Source organism: Mustela lutreola, chromosome 8 (assembly GCF_030435805.1).
Source record: "Mustela lutreola isolate mMusLut2 chromosome 8, mMusLut2.pri, whole genome shotgun sequence".
NCBI classification, from domain to species: domain Eukaryota; kingdom Metazoa; phylum Chordata; class Mammalia; order Carnivora; family Mustelidae; genus Mustela; species Mustela lutreola.
The window spans coordinates 52,656,988-52,680,136 of NC_081297.1; the positions used below are offsets into that span (position 1 = coordinate 52,656,988).

The 23,149-nt window shown below is 35.7% G+C and overlaps 1 protein-coding gene and 1 pseudogene across 1 annotated transcript in view; both read left to right on the forward strand.

Annotated features, from left to right (window-relative positions):
- TAFA2 (TAFA chemokine like family member 2) overlaps positions 1-5,953 on the forward strand; it is a 495,186-nt gene extending 489,233 nt beyond the window's left edge. Inside the window, exon 5 of the mRNA XM_059184766.1 lies at positions 3,793-5,953. Within this exon, the coding sequence (XP_059040749.1) occupies positions 3,793-3,804 (12 nt within the window). The 3' untranslated portion in view covers positions 3,805-5,953. The remainder of the gene's footprint in view (positions 1-3,792) is intronic.
- Positions 5,954-8,835: 2,882 nt separating this feature from the next.
- Positions 8,836-21,370, forward strand: LOC131839716 (ATP synthase subunit d, mitochondrial-like; annotated as a pseudogene).
- Positions 21,371-23,149: the final 1,779 nt, after the last annotated feature.

Genomic DNA, 23,149 nt, shown 5'->3' on the forward strand with positions numbered 1-23,149 from the left:
TGCTCCACATCATTTGGCATCAGTGAAATACAAATCAAAACCACACTGAGATACCACCTCACACCAGTCAGAAAGGTTAAAATTAACAAGTCAGAAAACGACAGATGTTGGCGAGGATGCGGAGAAAGGGGAAACCTCCTACACTGTTGGTGGGAAAGCAAGTTAGTGCAGCCACTCTGGAAAACAGTATGGAGGTTCCTTAAAAAGTTTTAAATAGAGCTATCCTATGTCCTTGCAGTAACACTACTAGGTATTTACCCTAAAGATACATGTACTGATCTGAAGGGGTTTGTGCACCTGAATGTTTATAGAAGCAATGTCCATATTAGCCAAACTATGGAAAGAGCCTAGATGTCCATCAACAGATGAATGGATAAAGAAGATAAGGTATACATATATAATGGAATACTATGCAGCCATCAAAAGATACAAAAACTTGCCATTTTCAATGACGTGTATGGAAATGGAGGGTATTATGCTAAGCGTAATAAGTCAATCAGAGAAAGACAATTATCATTGATCTCTCTGATATGAGGAATTTGAGAAGCAGTGTGGGGTCATGGAGAGTAGGGAGAGAAAAAAATGAAACAAGATGGGATCAAGAGGGAGACAATCCATAAGGGACTCTTAATCTCGGGAAACAAACTGAGGGTTGCTGGGTGGGTGGGGGATAGGGATAGGGTGGCTGGGTTATGGACATGGGGGAGGGATGTGCTATTTTGAGTGCTGTGAAATCCGTTAAGCCTGATGATTCACAGACCTGTACCCCTGGGGCAAATAATACATTATATGTTAATTTAAAATAATAATAATTTAAAAAACAAGAGCAATATTTTTAAATGTTAGATTGCATTAATGTTGCTTCAACAACCCTTACATATCAGGAAAGAGTCAAATGGCACTTGTTTTCCAACAAGCATGCCAGAATTTTAATTTGAGTAACTTGGACTTTTTTGCTAAAGTATATAAATCATAAAAGGGTTGATTTTTTGTTGTATTTTAGACAATTTCACTTTAAATATTACTATTTCTTGTGTATTAGGTGATTAAAATTGGTGATAATATACATATATTCAGAATCATCCTTTGTTTTTCAATCTTTGGTTTTGCCATTTCACTTGGTACAAATATGGAGGTTGTCAAAGAGGGGGCAGAGTTGTGCTCACAGGTGCCCATATTTTGTATTACATTGGAAAGGACAAGTGATTACTTAGACTTTTCCTTGAGAGTTTCTCTAATTTGACTAAATGTCTGCTAGTGTGATCTTCTCATTGTACCTTAGTGACTCTCTTGTTAAAGATTTGTGCATTAGAAAAAAACACAAAACTTTTATTATACTACCTCAGAGTTGGTGTTTTCGTAAACATCATCATATCCTCACAGCAACTCCGTGAGGCTAACAGGATTATCCCCTTTCTACATACAGGGAAACTGAGGGTCTGAGAGGTGGTATGATGTCTCCACTGTGCCTACGAGTACTACATTCTGACCTTAGCCTAGAACTCCACATGTCACACCACAATTACTTGATCAGAGTAACATACAAAAATGAAATTGAAAACAAATAGCCCAGTTAAACCCTGTCTTTATCTCATTAAAGGTGCGAGGATATTTTTAAGGTTAATAAACTAGGACTAGTTTGTAAAACTGCAGGAAAAAAGTCATTTCAATCATGTATTGATCTATGTTAGACAATTCTTTTAGTCATGTTTAAATTATAATTTTTCAGAAATTATTTTAGCTGCTACAAACAGAATAAAAATGTATATTTATGATATTCTTAGGATATGCATTGTATATATGTGTTTATGTGTATATGTGTATGTTTTCTGAGATGGAGGAAAATTTGTTCCAGTACATAAACCTTTGGTATTGTACTATAAATGTGTCTATTTTTAAAATTATGTGAAAAACAAAGCTTTAATATATAGTTGAGAGACTCACTCCCCAGCTTTATATAAACTAGCAGGATGAAATACTTAGCTTGGAATGAAGATAGAAGAATGCATCTACCATATCCACAAAGAGATTTCTTAGAACTAGGGTTTGAAATGACACAGGAGGACAGGCCACGTGCTCCCATGGGGTCACGGCACCATGTCCTTCCAGCTGCCTGTGCTGAGTCCCTGCAGAGGCTAACCCATTTGTTCTCTCTTAGTCTCTCAATTCGTCTCTTTTCTTTGCACTAGTTTTGGAAATACAGTCTCTTACCATGCTTTTTGAATCTTCCTACCAAGAGAAGAATCTCCAGGAAAGACAAGTGGATCTGCTCAGGCAATGGCCATCAAAGTTGTGTTAAATCAGTATTTATCAAGAAAGTTTATCCTAAAGAGTTTGTATTTTTCATAATGATCAGCTATCTGACAACCTCTGACATAATGTCTGTAGAAAAATTCATATTTACTTTCCACGGTGCTCTTAACATTCACACTCAGACTGGGAGCCATTCACAGAACTATAAAATGACAAATGGAAAGTGAGATTGCTGCCCTACCTAAGATAGCCCCTGCTCCCAGCATCTCTGGAGGTGAGCAGGCCCCTTCTGTGTTTGGTCCTTCCATCCTCAGTTCCATACCTCCCATAGTTCCTCTGTGGATGGGAGTAAGAAGCTTTAAATATGCAAGCAGAGGATCCTTCCTTGGGCAGGATAGCTGACCAAAGAGACATAAATAAGATGGCTGCTTCCACACAGAAAATAATTGTTTTTGAATTTATAGCTTCCTTTGAGACTGGGTGTGGTAGAGCCAGAGTTAGATTATTTTACTTAATGTTTCTCTTTCTTATAGTTGATCAAAAAACAACAAAACAAACAAAACCTTTCCTTAAATATATTATGAAAGGATGAATAATTATATAATTTGATGGAATAAAACCAAAGTATCCACAGTAACTTTCAAGAATTCACCTTTTATTATAACCATTGCTTAAAAAGAAGTTATGCAACTGTAAGTACCTTGGTATTAGAGTATACCTAGGAATTCACTGACACAGCAGAAATCCATGTATCATCTATCCATGTATCATCTACATGTATGCATACAGATTGATCTACATAGGTATCAGGTATTCCAGATGTTTACTTCTTTTTCCCATACAGAGTCTTTGGACCTAAATAGGTGTGAGAAGCCAGTGTGAATCTCCCTTAGTAATATTTATTATAGCATCAATAATACTAATCAATTTTGATAATTTCTGGACACTTTTAAAACTTAGTGAAATAGTTTACAGTCACTGTTTTTCTCCCCAGATATTTATTTCTCCTCATAGTTATTTTTTCTGAAATCTGATGGAGTCAAATAAGCCCTCAAGTTTTAAACTATTTCAAGAATGGATTTTATAGAGCCAATGCCCAAGGACTTTCTTGAAGATGTGGTCTGATTTTATTCCTATGAACTAAGGTCTTTCTTTACTGAGGCCTGGCATAGAGTGTTTATGATCTCTGGATTCTATCCTCCAAGACTTTACAAAGAACAAAGATTCCAGAATCATTCTTTGAATTTGAGACATGTAGCATCACCAGTTAAGATCTTCCTGGTCACAGCTGCAGTCATTTGGATAGTTGTGCAAGTGGCACTAAAAATACTGTGAAAGGATTAAGAAAAAAAAAAAAAACTTGTATATTTTTTATAAGGTGGCAACATCTGAATATGCTAGTTCTTTAAAATTCAACAATTTATTTGATACAGCAAATACTACCATTTTGAGTTATTAATTTCTAATACTAAATTGTGTTTGCAGTTTTAAGATCATAGCCTTCTTATAAAATGATTATATTTTCTTCTTCCTTTGTAGGTAACCCATTAACAAAGGATAAATCAAGTGATCCTCAAGCCTGATTACATTGAACATATGCACAGAAACTTAATTCCTGAGGTGATCTTGAAGGGAGATTTTTATATCGCTCACAAGAGGCACTGCAGAGTCTCATTTCCAAGGGATTTTATGGCTCGTAATCAGCCTCTTCTTGAAACCGAGACTTTTAAAAAGTCAGACATGAACTTCTATGTCATGAAGATTTTGTCAGATTTGAACTGTGTTCAACTTGTAAAATTGCACTTGCTAAGAGAATTTGAATTTGCCATCTGAAGAGCTGGTGTTTCCAGGTGATGTCAGAGACACTCACCTTTATGGTTCTTGGCCTCAAGTGTGACTGTTTTTCTTGCTTCTGAAAGTCTGCAAAGTGCACCGGCCTTCAGCCATGGATGTGTTCCTGGGTCTGGTCCTGTGTTCATTGGCTGGTGGGACTGCACCCGTCTTTACTGACATTTTCTTTGTGAACTTCTCCTCTGGCATGGTGTAGACTGAGATGGTTTTATTTGTAACCTAACCTTGGAGCTCTGAAAGCCTACATGTTTTAACATCTTAAAGTTGCTTTTGTTAAAGGAATGGAAATATATATCCATTGATAATAATTATTGTTGGCAAGTAATAGTTATCTGAATACATCAATCATATAAGAATGTATAGACAAGCTGACATGTTTCCCCAAGGCTAACATACTACTGCAGCTCTCTGTCAGTTACATAGGTAGTAGTTAGAACTGAATTTCCATTTTCATTATATGCTATTTTGTACTTCTAGAGTACTCTCCCTCTTGGTTGTTTTGTTTTGTTTTTTAAGTGGGCTTTTTCTTTTGTTTATATTTACTTTTTCCCTTCACAGAAATCAGCAGTAAGCAGTCGAGTATGTAGGTAGCCTTCAGTTTCAAAAAATCGCCAGGGATGCATGTGGATTTCTGATTTCTTAGCTTGAGAGTTATTCACTTAAGATTTCTTCTAGTAAATTTTTTTTAACTGTCCTATCATTTTAATAAACTGTCCCTTGCTCGCTCCCAATGACTGTTTGAATGCTTATATATTTGTTTGTTCAGTCTGTTAATAGAATTGTTCATTTTCCTTAGTCTTGAATTTATAAATATTTGCTTATAGTTGTCCCATTCAAACAATTTCTTAGGTCAGTGTCTGTCCACAGTTTTGTAGTCATTTTAACATTTTTTGTTTTTCAGTTCTACAGGAAAGTCTTACAAATATTTAAAAGCCTTAAACATGTATGTACTTTTTTTCGAAGTTATTAGAGAATGTATAATTTTATACTACATTTATTTTATTTCATTTGTTATGTGAAGGTAGAGAAGAATTGAAAATGCATAACCATTCTGTAATAATATTGTGTAAATGTATAGTTGAAGGGTTGTAACCAGAGAGACTTCTTTGTTTACTCACCTTAACCTAATAGGAAGATACTTCAGAAATTGTCCTATTAGAAGTTCCATTATGTTAGAAAAAATGTGACCATCTTTCATAATTTTAAAACTCTCTGACATGGTCAATTAAGTCTATGCTGGTTTCCATGATGGAGGCTGACATACCTTGGAGAGTTTTGGTCTGTTAGTTGGCAACGAATTTCAAAGACCAGTACATTACCCAGAATGTCTTCTGGGCAGAAAAACGGAAAATGTAAAATATGTCAAAAGTCATATTTGTAAAGTATACTTTGGAGAGTGAACCAAAGTGTATTGCCCCACAAGTCCATAGGATGAAATGACTTCCTCCCTCTATGTTGGTTATACATAAAATTAATTAGATGACTCTGAGTGGATTTTGCAATAGTTCAAGACTGTATGAATTCAGAAAGAAAAAAATAACAATTGTGCTGGAATTTTTGCATCAATTGTAACAGCATTAATTTCTTTGGAGCAAAGTAGAAACCTGTATTATTTTGGAAATTATGAATTTGTCCTCAATTTGTTTGAAATTGTACATCATGCTTCTCATTTTTTTTTAACTGAGTCCTTTAAAACAACACTGGAAATTCTGTATTATATACAAGTGTAACACATGCATATCAATAGAAAAAAATAAATGGAATTTCAAATATACTAACTAGATTATCCCCAGTAGATTAATGTTGTGACTATTAAGAAAAGGTAAATAAAATTGGGATATAAAATGGACTCTCTTCATGAGTTACATTTGGAGAATCTGTTTTCTAGTGTTTTATTTCAAAAGTACTTCAGTTACTATCCAGAAAAACCTCTGAATTCATGGAGCTGACATAAATTCTTCAGTTTAACTTTTAATAAAAATGCATGACAACTCTTGCCATTTACACAAGGTTCTAATACTTGGTCTGTTTCTTTGCTAGGAAACAATTGAAAGAGATATATTTACACTTGTGCTATTATTTGTCCGTATCTTGACTATGAGCACAACTGATATATGTTTACTAGCAATATGCAAATTTTTTTTATTATACAAATTGTTAAATTGCTTAAATTGTTAAATTGCTTATGCTTTAAAGTTTATTATATATGGAAATGTTAATGAAAATATTAGATATGGCTATAATTCAGCTTTCAAATTAAAAAAAATAATTTTGAAAAAATAGGTTAAAATTCACAATCTGTTCCAAAAAAAAAGTGGAAAATTGTGTGCCCTTTCCCCCACTGTCCTCTAATGCCAAAATCTTATAAAACCAAGAAACTGACATTGGTACAATACTATTAACTCAAATACAGATCATACTTAGACTTTACCGGTTTCACAAGCAGTGTGCATGTGTGTGTGTGTGTGTGTGAGAGAGAGAGAGAGAGAGAGAGAGAGAGATCTTATCCTTTGCAATTAACTTAATAAAACTTTACAGTGGTGTGTATTACAGTATAAGAATATGGTTTATGACTGACGGATTTGTAATAACATTTTTCAAGTTCTCTATTTTCAGAATAACATCCTTTAACTTTGTTTTTCTTTGTTTTTTTGTACACTCTTGTTTCCATAACATAATGGAGACTTCCAGTTTTAATGCCTGACAGTACCACATGTGATTTCAAACTTCGTTTTGACTTTAATGAGTAAGAGGAGAACTGAGAATCTGTAGGTAAGGATGAAATAAAAAGGGAGTTTATCCTGTTCTTTATTTCCCTTAGCAAGTCCTGTGCTGTACAATTAGGCTGTGACCTTTGATGATACAAAATAGCTAATAGCACAATGATTAAATGGGACTTGATCTTTATGAAGTTTTGATTGTTCTCTCAATTCATAGATGATATATCCGTCTGAAAGAGCCATCTATGCAAAGATACCAAATAGTATTTTTCATCACCCTGCCTTTTCTCCTTTTGACTTACTTAAGTGGGGAGAAATAGAATGATGGCAGACACTCTGCTAGGAGAAACAGAAAAGTCAGAGAAGACATACACACTGGGCCCCTACCCACATAGAGAACATACCCACTGAATGTAGCACATTACTATTTTTATCAAGGTAAGAATTTCTCTTCTTTTTCTTTTTTATATAGAACAATTTGAAAAAAGAGTAAAGATAGCAGATTTCTTCTTGTTTTTATTTGCACTGTGTGAGACAAAAAAGTAGTGTAAACATTACAATTATCTGGCATTTAGCAGACAGTTACTAAATTCCTAGTAGGTATATCCTAGATTACATTTGGGGGTTAGCTGAAGTTTAAACTTTTAACCTTTAAAATACTTTAAAAATCAGCTTATGAGGTACTTTTTCAATGTTCTACTTAGGCATGGCACTGTGCTAACCTATGGGAAAATGGGTACACAAAAGACTTAATATTCCATATTTGTTCTGATTTTTTTCATGTTTTTAATATATTGCAAGTTACTAAATAGGATGCACTATGTCATAAATATTTGTCTTGTTACACAAAGTGACTGAACTTTATTTTTGAACTTTATTCTAGAAGTTAGGTGAACAGGACAGTGCATGTCCATAGTTGTGTTTTACAGATTTTAGCAAAAATGTGATTAGGGACCTGAAGAGAAGTAGCAGAGGACTAAAATAACCTGGGGAAGAGGAAATGAGGCCTGATCTTGGACTATTACACTGAGAAGAATGTGAACAATAGATATCAATGCCAGTTGCAATTTAAATTACTTGAGGATCCTAACAATTACCCATGCTTGACCCTACTCTCTGATATGCTCTTACATGTGCCCAGCCTTTAATCCTAGACCACTAGGGTTTTGTTTTGTTTGTTTGTTTGTTTGTTTTTGTTTTTTTTTAAATAAACCTCCCTAGGTGATTCTAATGAGCATTCAGGTTTAGGAATCACTAATGAAGGGTTTTGCACAAGGTGGAACTGAAGAGTTGGGTGAAATGATTGAATGAATCAGAGGAATGCATGGAAGAGAGCTCCAGAAGGCCCTGGGCTTACTAATATGGGCTAACTGAGGCTCAGTTATGACAGAAAAACCGGGGGAAGAGCAAGCATAGTGGCAGGTAGAGACAATGAGTTCATTTTTTCAAGCCTACTAAGTTTAAAGTACCAATGAAACATTCAGGTCGTGTCAGATAGGAAATGAACAGGTTTTATTGGATTTGTAATTAGAGGTTATTGTTGATTTTGGAAAGAGCAGTTTCAATGAAGGGCTTATTGTAGAATTGAGCTTTCGTTGGGTTGGACAATGAATAAGAGATTTGCAAGTGGAAATAGCAAACAGACTTCTCTTTAAGGGGTAAAGGCAAAGTATAGTAGTGTTTATGAAGGGGAGGCAGAATCCAAAAAGTGTGTTTTTTTAAAATATGGGAGAAAAAAGAGTGTGTTTATTTATGCTGCAAAAGGAGAGGGAGGATGGGGAGTGGTGTGTTAAGAACCTAGAACTGAAAATAAAAAGGAAATGAAAGCAGGGGTACGGAAAGAAAGTCATAATGTGTTAGGGAGAAACAGAACCAAATCCCATAGAAAATCTAATGTGGTGAACAGTGAAGAAGCAATTGGTGCTTAGGTCTTTGGTGACCTTCCACACAACAGTGTCACTAGTGTGGTAGACCATAAATCAAAGAGCAATCATAGGGGTTGATAAGCCCTATGGGTGAGTTTCAGCTTCTTCCTGGGCTACTGAGAGAAAGTTAATGATTCCAAGATTATAAATAGATTAATAAGAGAAATTAGCCAAGTCATAATATCCTTATTTATAAAGTGAAAACACTTTGTCTCACAGGATTGTTGTGAAGGTTCAATGAGTTAATATATGCAAAGTGCAGTAGGTACTACATAGTATTTACTAAATGGTGGTTCTTTATTTGTGAAAGAGGTCAGTTCTATTCACCCTGAAATTGGTGTAAAAACTGTTGATAGAAAATAATAAAACCATATCATATATGATATAAAAAGTTTTGGGGCCCTGCTGGTATTTGTGCTAAATAGAATGAGAAGATGTAGAGGCACTGCATTTAAACCACCTTTTTTCAGAAATTGTGTGGCTGCAAAGAAGGTTAAAGAGTAACCAGTGGCAGACTAAGTGAAAATACATTTTCTTTGACAGAGACCAGAAAGGTTGACAGCTGAGCAAAAGAAGTAGAGAAGGAGAAATTGATAAAAGAAGGGATTTACTGGGAACAGGTTGGAAATATCAAAGGGAAGGGTTAGTGTGAGAACAGCCTATGTTTTTGCTATTAGATAAATGAGCAAAAGTGGATGAAGCTGGGAAGAAATTTAAAAGAGAAGTTAAAGGAAATAATGCCTAGGGGCCTCTGGGCTGAGGGAATAGCAGCACACAGAGGTTTTAAGTAGAGGAGATTTATCTGCTGAGTACACAAGATACAGAGTTTGGTTTAAAATTAAGGCAAACAGAAAATATTTGAAGCAAATTTTGGTGTTTTTAGATACTCAGAGCTCAAAAAGCAGTAAAGTCATAATATAAGGAATTTAATCTGTAGAGATATGTGACTTTTTCATTAGTGTAATGCAGCCTGGACAAAAAATGGTGAATGAATAGTTGGATCATTGGATGAAAATAGGCAAGGTTAAAAGGCTAGCATCTCTTGAGTCCTTACTCTGTGCCAAAAGTTCTAAGACCTTTATAACTTAATCTAATTTTATTTGAGATGTATATCATTGCTACTACCATTCTGTAACAAGAAAACTGGGGCATGGAGAGGTTAAACAGTTTCCCTACTGTCTTGTATTAGTATGTGGCAGAGCCAGGATTTTAACCTCTGTCGTAGTAAATAGTACAGTGTTAGCTTATATGCCATGAAGGAATATATGATAGGGCTATAAGAAGACTCAGAGGGCTAGTAAAATAAAAGGGAATGATGTTTATAAATCTAGATGGGGTAGAAACTAGATTTGAAAGTTGCGAGCAGTTTAAGGAATAAGGAGAGATCCATTGATTAACAAATATTTTTGTACTCTTGTGTGCCAAGAATTGTGTTAGAAGCAGTGAATAAAATGTAAGTACAGTTGACCCTTGAACAACACATGTGTGAACTATGGGGGTCCATTTACACGTGGATGTTTTACAATACAGTACTACAAATATGTTTTCTTATGCTTTTCATAACATTTACTTTTCTCTAGTTTTATTGTAAGAATATAGTATATAATATATATAACATAAAATATGTGTTTATAGACTCTTTGTGTTATTGATAAGGCTGTTCAACAATAAGCTATTAGTCAAGTTTCGGGAGAGTCAAAGGTTATACATGAGACTTCAGGTCCAAATTGGTAACATAGGAAGATCCTGAACTCACTTCCTCCATGGACACACCAAATATACACCTATTTATACAGCAAACGCTGAAAGCTGACTGAACAGCTTCTGTACAACAGAAGACAGACCATGTACAAAATGGGAAGAAAGAGAATCCCCACCCCCAATGTTGCAAACTGAAGTGGGGAGGGATAGTACCAATGGATGTGAGCAGATTCATTAACACTGGGGCTCACAAAAAGGGCCATGACTTAAAAGGGCAACTTGAATATAAAAAGGATCTAGCCTCAGAACCCTGCCCAATGGCAGGGTAATTGCTAGAACTCACTTCAGGTCAGAGGGGCTGGCAAATGCCATGGTTTACATTTCCACTCCACCTTGATAGCGTGGGACCTTGATGACAGGGTTCAGGCACTGTAACTGTCCTGATGCCTCAGTGAGCCCCAGGCCCCTAGTAGATACCAGCCCTGGAGGCCCTCGGGCACAGAGAGAAAAAAGGCATGTTTTAAAAGAGCAACTATAATATACAAAATGCAGGTCCAAAAGTCCCTAAATGGAAGGGGAAATCTACTGAAACTCTCTCCAGGTTGGAGGGGCTGGTGAGCTCAAGAATTGATATTATTACTCCACCATGATAGTGTGGACAAGAGCAATATCCAGTGACTGAGGTGGCCTACCACCTCAGTGAGCCCTGGGCCCCTAGCCCACACAAGCCCCAGCCATCACTCTCATCAAGGTGGTGCATACCCAAACACTCATGGGCAGTGCTCACTAAAGCTCCAAATATCTTGCCAAGGTGACAAAGGTGCAAAGGATCCTGGAACACTCCAGACCTGCACCCTTTTGGTTCCAAACAGCTTGCCAGGGCAACCACTGCACAAAGTGCTCCAAGATCTCTGGCTCATGCCTGCCTCAGCTCCAGCTGCCCCACCAGGGCACCCATGTGCAGCACCTGAGGACTCCCTGGCCCATGCCCCATCTCAGTTCCAGCTACTCCCTGGCCCATGCCCCATCTCAGTTCCAGCTACTCTGCCAGGGCACCCGTCCCCACCCATACACCTGGCTTGCACCCAGTCCAGTTTCAGCCATATCACCAGGGTGCCCTCTGCATGGAGAGCTCTGGTACTTCCCAGCATATACCCACTTCAGCTACAGCCATCTCACCAGTGTGGTCCCAGCACAAACTGCTTCAGGACCCTGAGTCTGCAACCAGGCATACAGAGTCTACATAAAGGATGATGATGATAACAAGATTATTCCTTCAAGTTTAGGAGAAGTATCTTTTCTGCCTAATTCATAGAAACAAGCAAAGAAAGTCAGAAGGATATGCTCCAAATGAAAGAACTAGACAAAACCTCAAAAATAAACAAACAAGTAAATGAAACAGCGATAAGCAATAGGTCTGATAAAGAATTCAAGGTAATGGTCATAGTGGGGGGCCTGGGTGGCTCAATCAGTTGGGCATCTGCCTTTGGCTCAGGTCATGATCCCAGAGTCCTGGGATCAAGCCCTGCATTGGTCTCCCTGATCGGCAGAGAGCCTGATCCCTCTCTGCTCCTTACCTTGTTCAGGCTCTCTCTCTCTAATGAATAAATAAAATCTTTAAAAAACAAACAAACAAACAAACAACAAAAAAAAAAACAATGGTCATAGAGATGCTCACCAAACTGGAGAGAAGAGTAGATAAACTCAGTGAGAACTTCAACAAAGAGATAGAGAATATAATAAAGAACCAATAAGAGTTGAAAAATGCAGTAACTGAAATGAAAAATACACTAGAGGAATTGATAGTAGAATAAAGGAAAGATCAGTGGTCTTCAAGAATGGGTAATGAAAAACATCCAGACTGAACAGCAAAAAGAAAATAGAATTTTAAAAAATGAGAATAGGTGAAGGGATATCTTAGGCAATGTCAAGCAAATAAACATTTGCATTATAGGGGTCCCACAGAAGGGGAAGAAAGAGAGAAAGGGGCAAAAAATGTGTATTTGAAGAAATATAGCTAAAAAACCTCCTTAACCTGAGGAAGGAAACAGACATCCAGGTTCAAGAAGCAGAGTTACAATCAAGATACACCCAAGGAAGTCCACATCAAAACATATAATAATTGAAATATCAAGGATTAAAGATAGAGAAATTTATAAGTAGAAAGAGAGAAGTGACTACTTATATATAAGGTAAATTCTATAAAATTATAGTTGAATTTTCAGCAGGAACTTTAAAGGTCAGAAAAGAGTGGCATGATACATTCAAAATGCTGAAATTAAAAAAAAAAATCAGGAAGACTCTACCCAGCAATGATATCATTCATAACTGAAGAAGAGACAAAGAGTTTACAGACAAATAAATTTAGAGGATCTTATCAGCCTTAAATTGGCCTTATAAGAAATTTGTTAAAGGGACTTCTATCAGTGGAAAAGGTCATAAGTAGAAGAAAATGATGAAAGGAAAGGGGACTCACAAAAAGATGTAAAATACAACAACATATACATAGAATGTAGGGGGGGATAAAAATAAAGTTGTTTTAGAATGTGTTTGAACTTAAGTGACTACTAACTTAATACAGATTGCTATACACTCGGGATATCATGGTAACCACAAACCAGGAACTTGTAACACATAAAAAAATTAAGAGTAAGAAAGCCAAGCATGTTATTGAATCTTGTTAATCACAATGAAAGAGAACAAGAGAAGGAGTAAAGAACTACAAAACCAACCAGGAACAATGGATAAAATGGCAATAAATACATACATATCAATAAGTACTTAAAATGTAAATGGTCTAAATGTTCCAATGAAGACACAGGGTGGCAAAATAGATTAAAAAACAAAACACATCTATATGCTGCCTATAAGAACAGACTGAAAGTGAAAGGATAGAAGAAGATTATACATGCAAATGAAAGTGAGGAAAAAAGGCAGAGCAGCAATACTTATATCAGATAAAATGGATTTTAAAACAAAGACTGTAACAAGAGACAAAGAAAGGCACTATATAATAATAATGGGATCAATACAGCAAGAGGATGTAGCAATTGTAAATATGTACCCAACATAGGAGCACCTTAAAACACACAGCAAATATTGACATACATGAAGGGAAAAACTGATAATAATACAATAATAGGGGACTTCGCAACCCACTTACAGCAACAGATACATCATTCAGGCAATAAAATCAATAAGAAAACAATCTTTGAATGACACATTAGAACAGATATACGTAAAAGATATATAAAGAACATTCTATTGATCAACAACAGCATACACATTATTTTCAAGTGCATGTGGAACACTCTCCAGGTCAGAGTACACCTTAGGCCACAAACCAATCTCTGTATATTTAAGAAGACTGAAATAATATCAAGTGTCTTTCCCAACTGCAATTGTATGAAACAATTACATGGAAAAAAACTGGATAAAACACTATCACATAAAGGCTAAACAATATGCTACTAAACAACCAATGGGTCAATGAAAAACTCATAGAGGAAGTAAAAAAAGAATGTGAGACAAATGAAAATGAAACAATGGGACAAAATTTTGAGAAACAGCAAAAGCAATTCTAAGAGGGAAATTTATAGCCTACCTCAAGAAATGAGAAAAATCTCGGATAAACAATTCAACCTCACACAATTTAACCTCAAACCTCTTGTTTGAACAAGAACAAACAAGGCTCAAAGGAAGTAAAAGGAAGGAAATAATAAAGATCAGAATGAAAATAAAGATAGAGGCAAAAACACATGAGAAAAGATCAATGAAACCAAGAGCTGGTTCTATGAAAAGATAAAAATGATCAGTCTTCAGTCAGTCTCATCAAGAACAGAGAGAGGAACCAAATAAGTAAAATCAGAAATGAACCATGAGAGACTATGGACTCTGAAAAACAATCTGAGGGGTTTGAAGTGGTGGGGGGGTGGGAGGTTGGGGTACCAGGTGGTGGGTATTATGGAGGGCACGGATTGCATGGAGCACTGGGTGTGGTGCAAAAATAATGAATACTGTTATGCTAAAAATAAATAAAAAATAAATTTTAAAAAAAGAAATAGGGAAAATAAGAGATGATACCACAGAGACACAAAGAAGTATGAGACTACTATGAAAAATTGTATGGCAAATAACTCGAGAACCTAGAAGAAATTGATAGAAACATGCAACCTTCCAAAACTAAAATTAGAAGAAATAGAAAATTTGAACAGACTAATTACTAACAAAAAATGCAATGATAATCAACAAGATCTTAACAAATAAAAGACTGAGACAAGATGGCATCACACATGAATTCTATTGAACATTTGAAAAAACATTAATACCAATTCTTCTCAAACTATTCCAAAACATAAAGGAGGAAGGATAGGTTCCAAACACATTCTATGCATTCAGAATTACCCTGATATCAAAACCAGATAAAAACTGTACCAAAAGGGTGCCTGGGTGGCTCAGTGGGTTGAAGCCTCTGCCTTCGGCTCAGGTCATAGTCTCAGGGTCCTGGGATCGAACCTCACATCGGGCTTTCTGCTCAGCAGTGAATCTTTTTCCTCCTCTCTCTGCCTGCCTCTCTACTACTTGTGATCTCTTTCTGTCAAATAAATAAATAAAATCTCAAAAAAAAAAAAAACTGTACCCAAAAAAAAGAAATAAAAAAAGAAAAGAAAGAAGTACAGTCTAATATCCCTGATGACCATGATGTGAAAGTCCTCAACAAAGTATTAGCGAACCAAATTTGACAATGCATTAAAAAGACTTCACCACAATCAAGTGGGATTTATTCTGGGAGTGCAAAAATGGTTGAATATTTGCAAATCAGGCAGTGGGCTCTGGGCTGCTGGGGTCAATAAAGGATCTAAGATCACTGGGTGAAAACTTGTTCTAAGAACCACCAACTGGGTAGCTATTGTGGGGATCATACCCCCAAACCAGAAGCCATTGCCAACTCCCCGAAATCCTGGAATGAGACACTTACCTCCAGGTTGGCTACTCTCCCTGAGAAACCACCCAGGCTCACTACAAGGTCAATGTGGTAAAGAATGGCTTGGTAGATGACTTTGAGAAGTTTAATGCCCTGAAGTTTCCTGTGCCAGAGGATAAATGTACTGTTTAGGTGGATGCTGAAGAAAAAGAAGATGTGAAAAGTTGTGCTGAGTTTTTGTCTCTCAAAGACCAGGATTGAGGAATATGAAAAAAAGCTGGAGAGGATGAGGAACATAATTCCATTTGATCAGGTGACCATTGAGGACCTGAATGAGTCTTCCCAGAATCCAAATTAGACAAGAAGTATTCCTATTGGCCTCAAAGTCAATTGAAAATTTATAAACTTGAGATGGGGAGAAAGTTCTGGCCCTTGTATTATAAAAGTTGGACATTAAAAATAACGATAAGGTCAAAAAAATTTGTAGATCAATGTGATACACCACATTAACAAAATGAAGGATAAAAATCATATGATTATCTCAAGAGATGTAGAAAAAATGTCTGAAAAATTCAACATCCATTCATGATAAAAACTTTGAATGAAGTGGGTTTAGAGGGAACATACCTCAACATAATACAGGCCATATATGACATACTCACAGATAACATCATACTCAATGTGAAAACCTGAGAGGTTTTCCTCTTAGATCAGGTGCAAGACAAGAATGTCCACCCTCATCACTTTTATTCAATATAGTATTGGAAATCCTAGCCATAGCAATTAGACAAGAAAAAAAAATATAAGATATCCTAGTTGGTAAGGTAAAAGTACAACTGTCATTACTTAGAGATGACATGATACTATAGAGAGAAAACTCTTAAGACTCTATCAAGAAACTATTGGAAGTAATAAGGAATTTCATAAATTTGCAAGATACAAAATTAATATACATAAATTTGTTGTATTTCTGTACATTAATAACAAAGTACCAGAAAAAGAAATCAAGAAGCAATTCCATTTACAATTGCACAGAAAAAATAAAACACCTAAGAATCAACCAAGGAGGTACAATAGTCATACTCTAAAAACAGTAAAACACCGATGGAAAAAAACAAAACAAAACAACAACCCTGAAAGCAACACAAATAAATGCAAAGATCTAACATGTTCATGCATTGGATGAATTGATAACTGTTAAAATGTCCATACTACCCAAAGCAATCTACAGATTCAAAGCACTCTCCATCAAAATAACAAAATAACAGCATTTCTCATAGAACTAAAACAAGTAATACTAAACTTTGTATGGAACCAGAAGACTTCAAACAGCCAAAGCTATTCTGAGAAAGAAAAACAAAGCTGGACGTATCACAATCCCAAATTTTAAGATATACTACAAAGCTACAGTAATCAAAGCAGTATGGTATTCATACAAAAACAGATACATAAATCAATAGAACAGAATAGAGAATTCAGAAATAAACCCATGCTTATATGGTTAACTAATAAATGATAAAGGAGGCAAGAATATACAATGGGGAAAAGACAATCTCTCCAAAAAATGGTGCTGAAAAAACCTGACAGCTACATGCAAAAGAATAAAACTGCAGTAATTTCTTATACCATATGCAAAAATAAACTCAAAATGGATTTAAGACCTAAATGTGAGACCTGAAACCATAAACTCCTAAAAGAAAACACAGGCAGGCACCTGGCTGGCTCAGTCGGTTAAATGTCTGTCTTCGGCTCAGGTCATGATCTCAAGGTCCTGGGATCAAGCCTCAGTGAGGAGTCTACTTCTCCTGCTCCTTCTGCCTCTCCCCCCAACTCATGCTCTCTTTCTTTCAAATAAATAAATGAAATAATTACAAAAGAAAATATAAGCAATAATCTCTTGGACATCAGCCTTAGCAATATTTTTCTAGATATGTCTCCTTTGGCAAGAAAAACAAAAACAAAAACAAACTACTGGCCTATACTAAGATAATTTGCATAGCAAAGGAAACCACCAATAAAACAAAAAGGCAATCAATTTAATGGGAGATGATATTTTCAAGTGATTTATCTGATAGGAGTTATATCCAAAATATATAAAGAATTTCTATAACTAAACATCCAAAACACCAATAATCTGATTAAAAAATGGGCAGAGGAACTGAATGGACATTTTCCAAAGCTGACATACAGATTGTCAACAGACATATGAAAAGATGCTCAACATCACTAATCATCAGGGAAATGCAAATCAAAACAACAATGAAATAATATTCTATACCAGTTGGAACGACTAGTACCCCAAAAGTAAGAAATAACAAGTGTTGGCAAGAATGTAAAGAAGTCTATGTACATTGCTGGTTTGACGTAAATTAGTGCAGCCACTGAGGAAAACGGTATGGGTGTTCCTTAAAACTTAAAAATAGAATTACCATATTATCCAGCAATTCCGCCACTGGCTATTTACCCAAAGGAAACAGAAACACTAATTTGAAAAGATATATGCACCCCAGTGTTTACTGAAGTATTATTTACAACAGCTAAGATATGGAAGCAATTTAAGGGTCTGTTGAAAGATGAATGGATGAAGATGTAGTATAAAAATATATATAAATACACACACACACACACACACACACACACACACACACACACACACTGGAATACTGCTTAGCCAAAAGAAAGAATAAGACCTTTCCATTTGAATAATACATTATATGTTAGTTAAGAAAAAAAAGATCTTGCCATTTGCAACAACATGAATGACTTAGAGGATATTATGCTATGTGAAATAAGTCAGACAGAAAAAGACAAAAGCCATATGATTTCACCTACATTTGGATTCTAAAACATGAAAACAAACAAAAGCAGAAACTGACCCATAAACATAGATAACAACCTAGAGACTGCCGAGGGGAGAGGGGATGGGAGGTATAGGCTTCCATTTTTAGAATGTTTAAGTCACAAGAGTGAAAGGTACAGCATAAGGAAAGAGTCAGTGGTGTTACAGCAGTGTTGCATGGTGACAGATGGTAGCTACAACTGTGAACATAACATAATGTTCAGAGTCACTGAATCACTGTTTTTCACCTGACCCTAATGTAATAATATGCCAACTATACTTCAATTTTTAAAAAAAAGTTATATATTGATTTTTGACTGCAGATGAGGTTGGTGTCTCTAACCCCTGCATTGTTCAAGTGTCAAATGTAGTAAGCTTTACCTTCTTTTTCAAATGATATCCCCTTCCCTCCTTGGGAGGGGTAATAAACAGAATTTGAAACCACTTATTTTAAGAATCCGCAGATAGATTTTGTGAGGCACTGAGGTTACATAGCAGCACTGGAGAGAGAAACAGCTGAATGCAAAATGGGAAAATGAAAAGCACAGAGATACAATACTTTAGAAGTCTATTGTTTTGATGGGGATAGACATGTATTAATAATTGGAAACCTCAACAATGCCTGAGTATTTTCCAAAAAAAAAAAAAAAAAAAAAAAAGACTAACAAATAGATTGTATTCTGTATTAAAGGTTTACCTTTCATTCTTTATTTTTAAGGTTTACCTTTGATTCTTAATTGGAAGTGAAATTTCCTTTTATTGTGTCCCACTGTCATGCATCAAAGGGCAATCTGTGAGAGTGACGCATCAGTTATCCACTGCTGTGTAATATACAACTCTAAACTGGACAGCATAAAACAATACCTCTCAATTATTACTCCCAAGTCTATGGGTCAGCTGGGAGATTCTTCTGGTCTTGGCTGGGCTCACACTCCTGACTGCTGGGAGCTGTGGATGGACAGACAGTGCTGTTTGTCTGGATTCTCACATGTTTTGGGGTATCTTGCTCTATGTACCTAACCTACCATTATCTTAGCTGGAGTAACTGGACTACTTCCAAGTGGTGTCTCACCTTTTACCAGCTTAGCTTGACCTGTTCTCATGGCAAAGAAAGCAAGGTTTTGAGATGATAAAGTTAGACAGGGAAAGGCTCAGGACTGGGATACTCACTTTGGCTATATTCTATTGTCCAAATCAAGTCATAAAGGTAGCTCGTATTTTGGGGTGGAGAAGAAGACTCCACCACTTAGTGATGGTTGCTGCAAAGTCACAATGCAAGGCTAGATGCAGGAAAAGATGAAGAACTGGGGCCATTTGTTCGATCACCACTAGTGGCTTCATGCTAGTTTTCAATGCCAACTTTGCTTGCTCCTCTGCGTAATCTTTTCCAACCTAATGTGATTTTGATACACATCGACTTTAAAATCTTCAAGGGCTCTCCACTGTCCTGATATGAAATATATACTCTATCAATCATAAATGGCATCCCATTAACTGGCTCCTGCCTACTTCTTATCCCCCTCCCCTATACTTATACAACTAATGTTGTCACACCCATGTTCTTGTATGTACTTCCTCGAACCCATCTGTTCCTACAAATACTCATTTTGCCTCTGAAGCTGGACTTTCTCCATCCACCCCCAAGCCATTTCCAGTTAGCTCTTTCTCATATCTGTACATTTAAATTCTCCAATTCTGTTGATAACTAATATTTCCATCATAAAATTAAGTGAATAAATTTTGAGATGCTATCAGAAGATTAATATTGGTAAAACAGTTTTAAACAGTCTTACAGTCTTCCTAGAACTAGATTCCCAACAAGGACTTAATTCAGGAATCTATAAAGGGTAGTTTGTATTAAATATTTAATCTTAGTTTTTTCTGTTTTTCCCCCTGTTTATATTTCATAATTTGTATTGAAAATATTTTACATAGATTTTTTCTATAGTGCTTGTGAGGTAATTATCTGTAACCCATTTTAAAATCCTCTTTTTTTTTTTGGTGAAATTATTTTCATATCAGACAGAAAAAAAATACTATCGAGCTTTCCTTTACAGTGTGTCACTCCACCAAGCCTCCCTGACCCCCAAAGCAGATGTTAAGTGCCTTTTCTGCATGCTCCCATTGCTTTCTGCTACAGTTTCTTTGTTTGCTGTCTGGCTAACTCCTGTGATCCTTGTCTTTTCCTCTTGATAATCTTACTGTGTAACAGTGCCTGGGATGCAGCAGGAGGTCAAGACATTGCTTATTAAGTGAATCATTGCATGATTTAATGTAACTACATAGGTCCATTTAGTAATAACTGAGTTTGCTTCTTGTTGATTGACTAACTTGTTCCTTATTCAAAATGCTGAGTATCAGCTGTTAGGAAAGATTCTGGCAAATGGAGCATGATAGTGATTTGTAGTGCAAATGTCACGTTAATTCTTTTTGTTTTCTGGCTGATAGTTAGATCTCTTGTACTATGCATCAAAAATGTCACAGCTAAACAATCTGAGGGATTAAATGGTTCCTGATGATTTCCCTGCTGCTAAATGTCAGAAAGATATTACCTAGCCATGGTTGTCAGTCTTCGCTGGTGAGTTCCCATAGAAAGCACTTCCTTTTTTTTTAGTTTGAAGGCATAAGAAACACACTCAAATTACAATTTAAGAGCTATTTGCTCTAGAGTATACAATCTGTTGCTATTTCATTGTCAGTCATTTCAAATGTTTTACTAAAATTGTCACCAACACTGGTCACCGTTTATTTTCACCTTCAGTGCTCTTTTTGTGAATTTCTTTTATGCTAAACTTTTATCAAGATGATTTTAGGATTTCTAAAATTTTATATTGTTTCATAATGACCTAATGATGCATATTGCCAGCATCTCTAAACACTAATCGCAGCTTAAATATTTTTATTGCTTTAATTATTTCTGGTAGCACTCTTCATGATATTATGTGAAACTCATTGGACCCTTCCTCATTTCACCTCTGGCTTACCTTCTTGTCTTATGACTCCTATTTAGTTTTCAAAAAGTTAAAATGGTCCCTCTTCTCATTCAAAAGACTCATTATCAGAACAGTTTGGACGAGAACCTTGTGGCAGTTGTGAAAGGGAAAATATGGGATATCGCTTAGCATCTCTTACAGGTTTACTGAAAAAGAATACTTGAGAATGGATTATAGATAATTACTTCACAAGGAGCATTTGAAATTCAATTACAAGATTTCTTATTTAAGTAGAAAAAGAAAAAGAAAGAAAACTTTCACGCTTAATTCAATGTAGTGTTGTATTTTGCAGAATGAGTCCATCCTCGGGGTTTAACTGTGGGAAGACTTTGTGATAGCACCATCTTCCTATAACAGGATTCTGCAGATAGCTTATGATGAATCTCCTATATATGTTCATTTAATTTCAGGGGTTGCTGCACTAAACAATAAACCGAATTTGAAAGGCCGAATCCGAATATATCTTGTCACTTTTTTTCCCCCAGTCAGTTCAATCAAATGTCATTCTATTCAATTGAATATAGATAGGGTGAATTTCAAGTAAGAGAAAAATCCAACCTGAGTGACAGATTTTCTCTTAAAGTTACTTTTGTTTGATTTTATTTATTTTTTCTTTCTTTTTTGTGAAACCACACAATGAAAATTGAAACCAGAATGTCAATTCAACTCTTGCCTGCTGCTTCTGACTCAGGCTTTTGGATCAGTGAAACCAGTTGCTCTCATGTGGTCATACAGGTTGGGCACTGTACAAATACAGTGAGTACCATTACATATATCATTATGGAGATGTCAGTCCCTAGGAATTGTGCCGTGTCTACTTTGTGTAACTGTAAACAGTTTCTCCATCATGAAAGAGGTACTGCTTTCTGTTTTGGTTTCAAAGGAATGCAAAGAGTAAAACTGACAGAGATTTTCAATTAGTGATTTAGGCTTTTTTTTTTTTTTTTTAAGGGAATCTGGGTCATAAACTGATAAATTGTGACCCTAGGCAAGCAGATAACTTAACTTCTTCAGGCCTCAATTTTCTTATCTGTGAAAGATAAGTAATAATATCTTGTTTTCTCTGCTATCCAGAGACATTGTGAAGATTAAGTGAGAGGTTGGTTAATTCTCTGCAAAGTTAAAAATGCTAGGCAAATGTGTTTTAATATTGTCATTATGAGAATGTGCCAGGGAAGACACATGGCACTTGACGATCTTAGTGAAATCTGTATAACGTCTTCTATCAATGACAGCTATATACATTATATTTTTAATTAAAACAAGGTCATATCCTGTGGTTCTTACAAGGTTTTCATATTATAACTACTAGAAGCATGTTATGTTTTTAACATTTATAGATTTAAATAAATATGGTAGGTGTATGGCATTCTTATGCTATTCTAAGAACTGAGTCACATTATATTTTATTTTCTTATTCCTAATTAGAAATGAGTATTTTTCTTCCAAAGGCCATCTTTATGTCAGTTAGTGGTCTCAATTTAAAGATAAAATTTAAACAACAGTTTAATTTAAGTATGTGCAAACATTTATTAGGAAGTGCCCGCATGTCATATGTGGTTTTAAGACTTCTACAAATTTCTTCTACAAATTTTCACTCATTTATTGCTCACAGTCACTTCATGAAGTAGGTATATTATTGTCTGCATTTTGCTGATGAGAAATTAAAGCAGCAGAGGTTAAGTAGTTTTCACAGATCACATAGCTAGTAACTGGTAGAACGGGATTCAAATCCTGGATGTCTATCTGGCTACAAAGTCTGTGGCTCCTAAGCACTGACTTGTTATCAGTCAAGGACTGTTATCAGTCCTTTAGTTGTGTTTAGGAAAACACTATAAATCATATGGGTTATATGTAGAGATGCATATAATTTCGAGGTCAGTTGATTTGAGTGCTGTACAAATAAGGCTAGGGTTGAAGGCCATATTTTCATAGAGAACTTT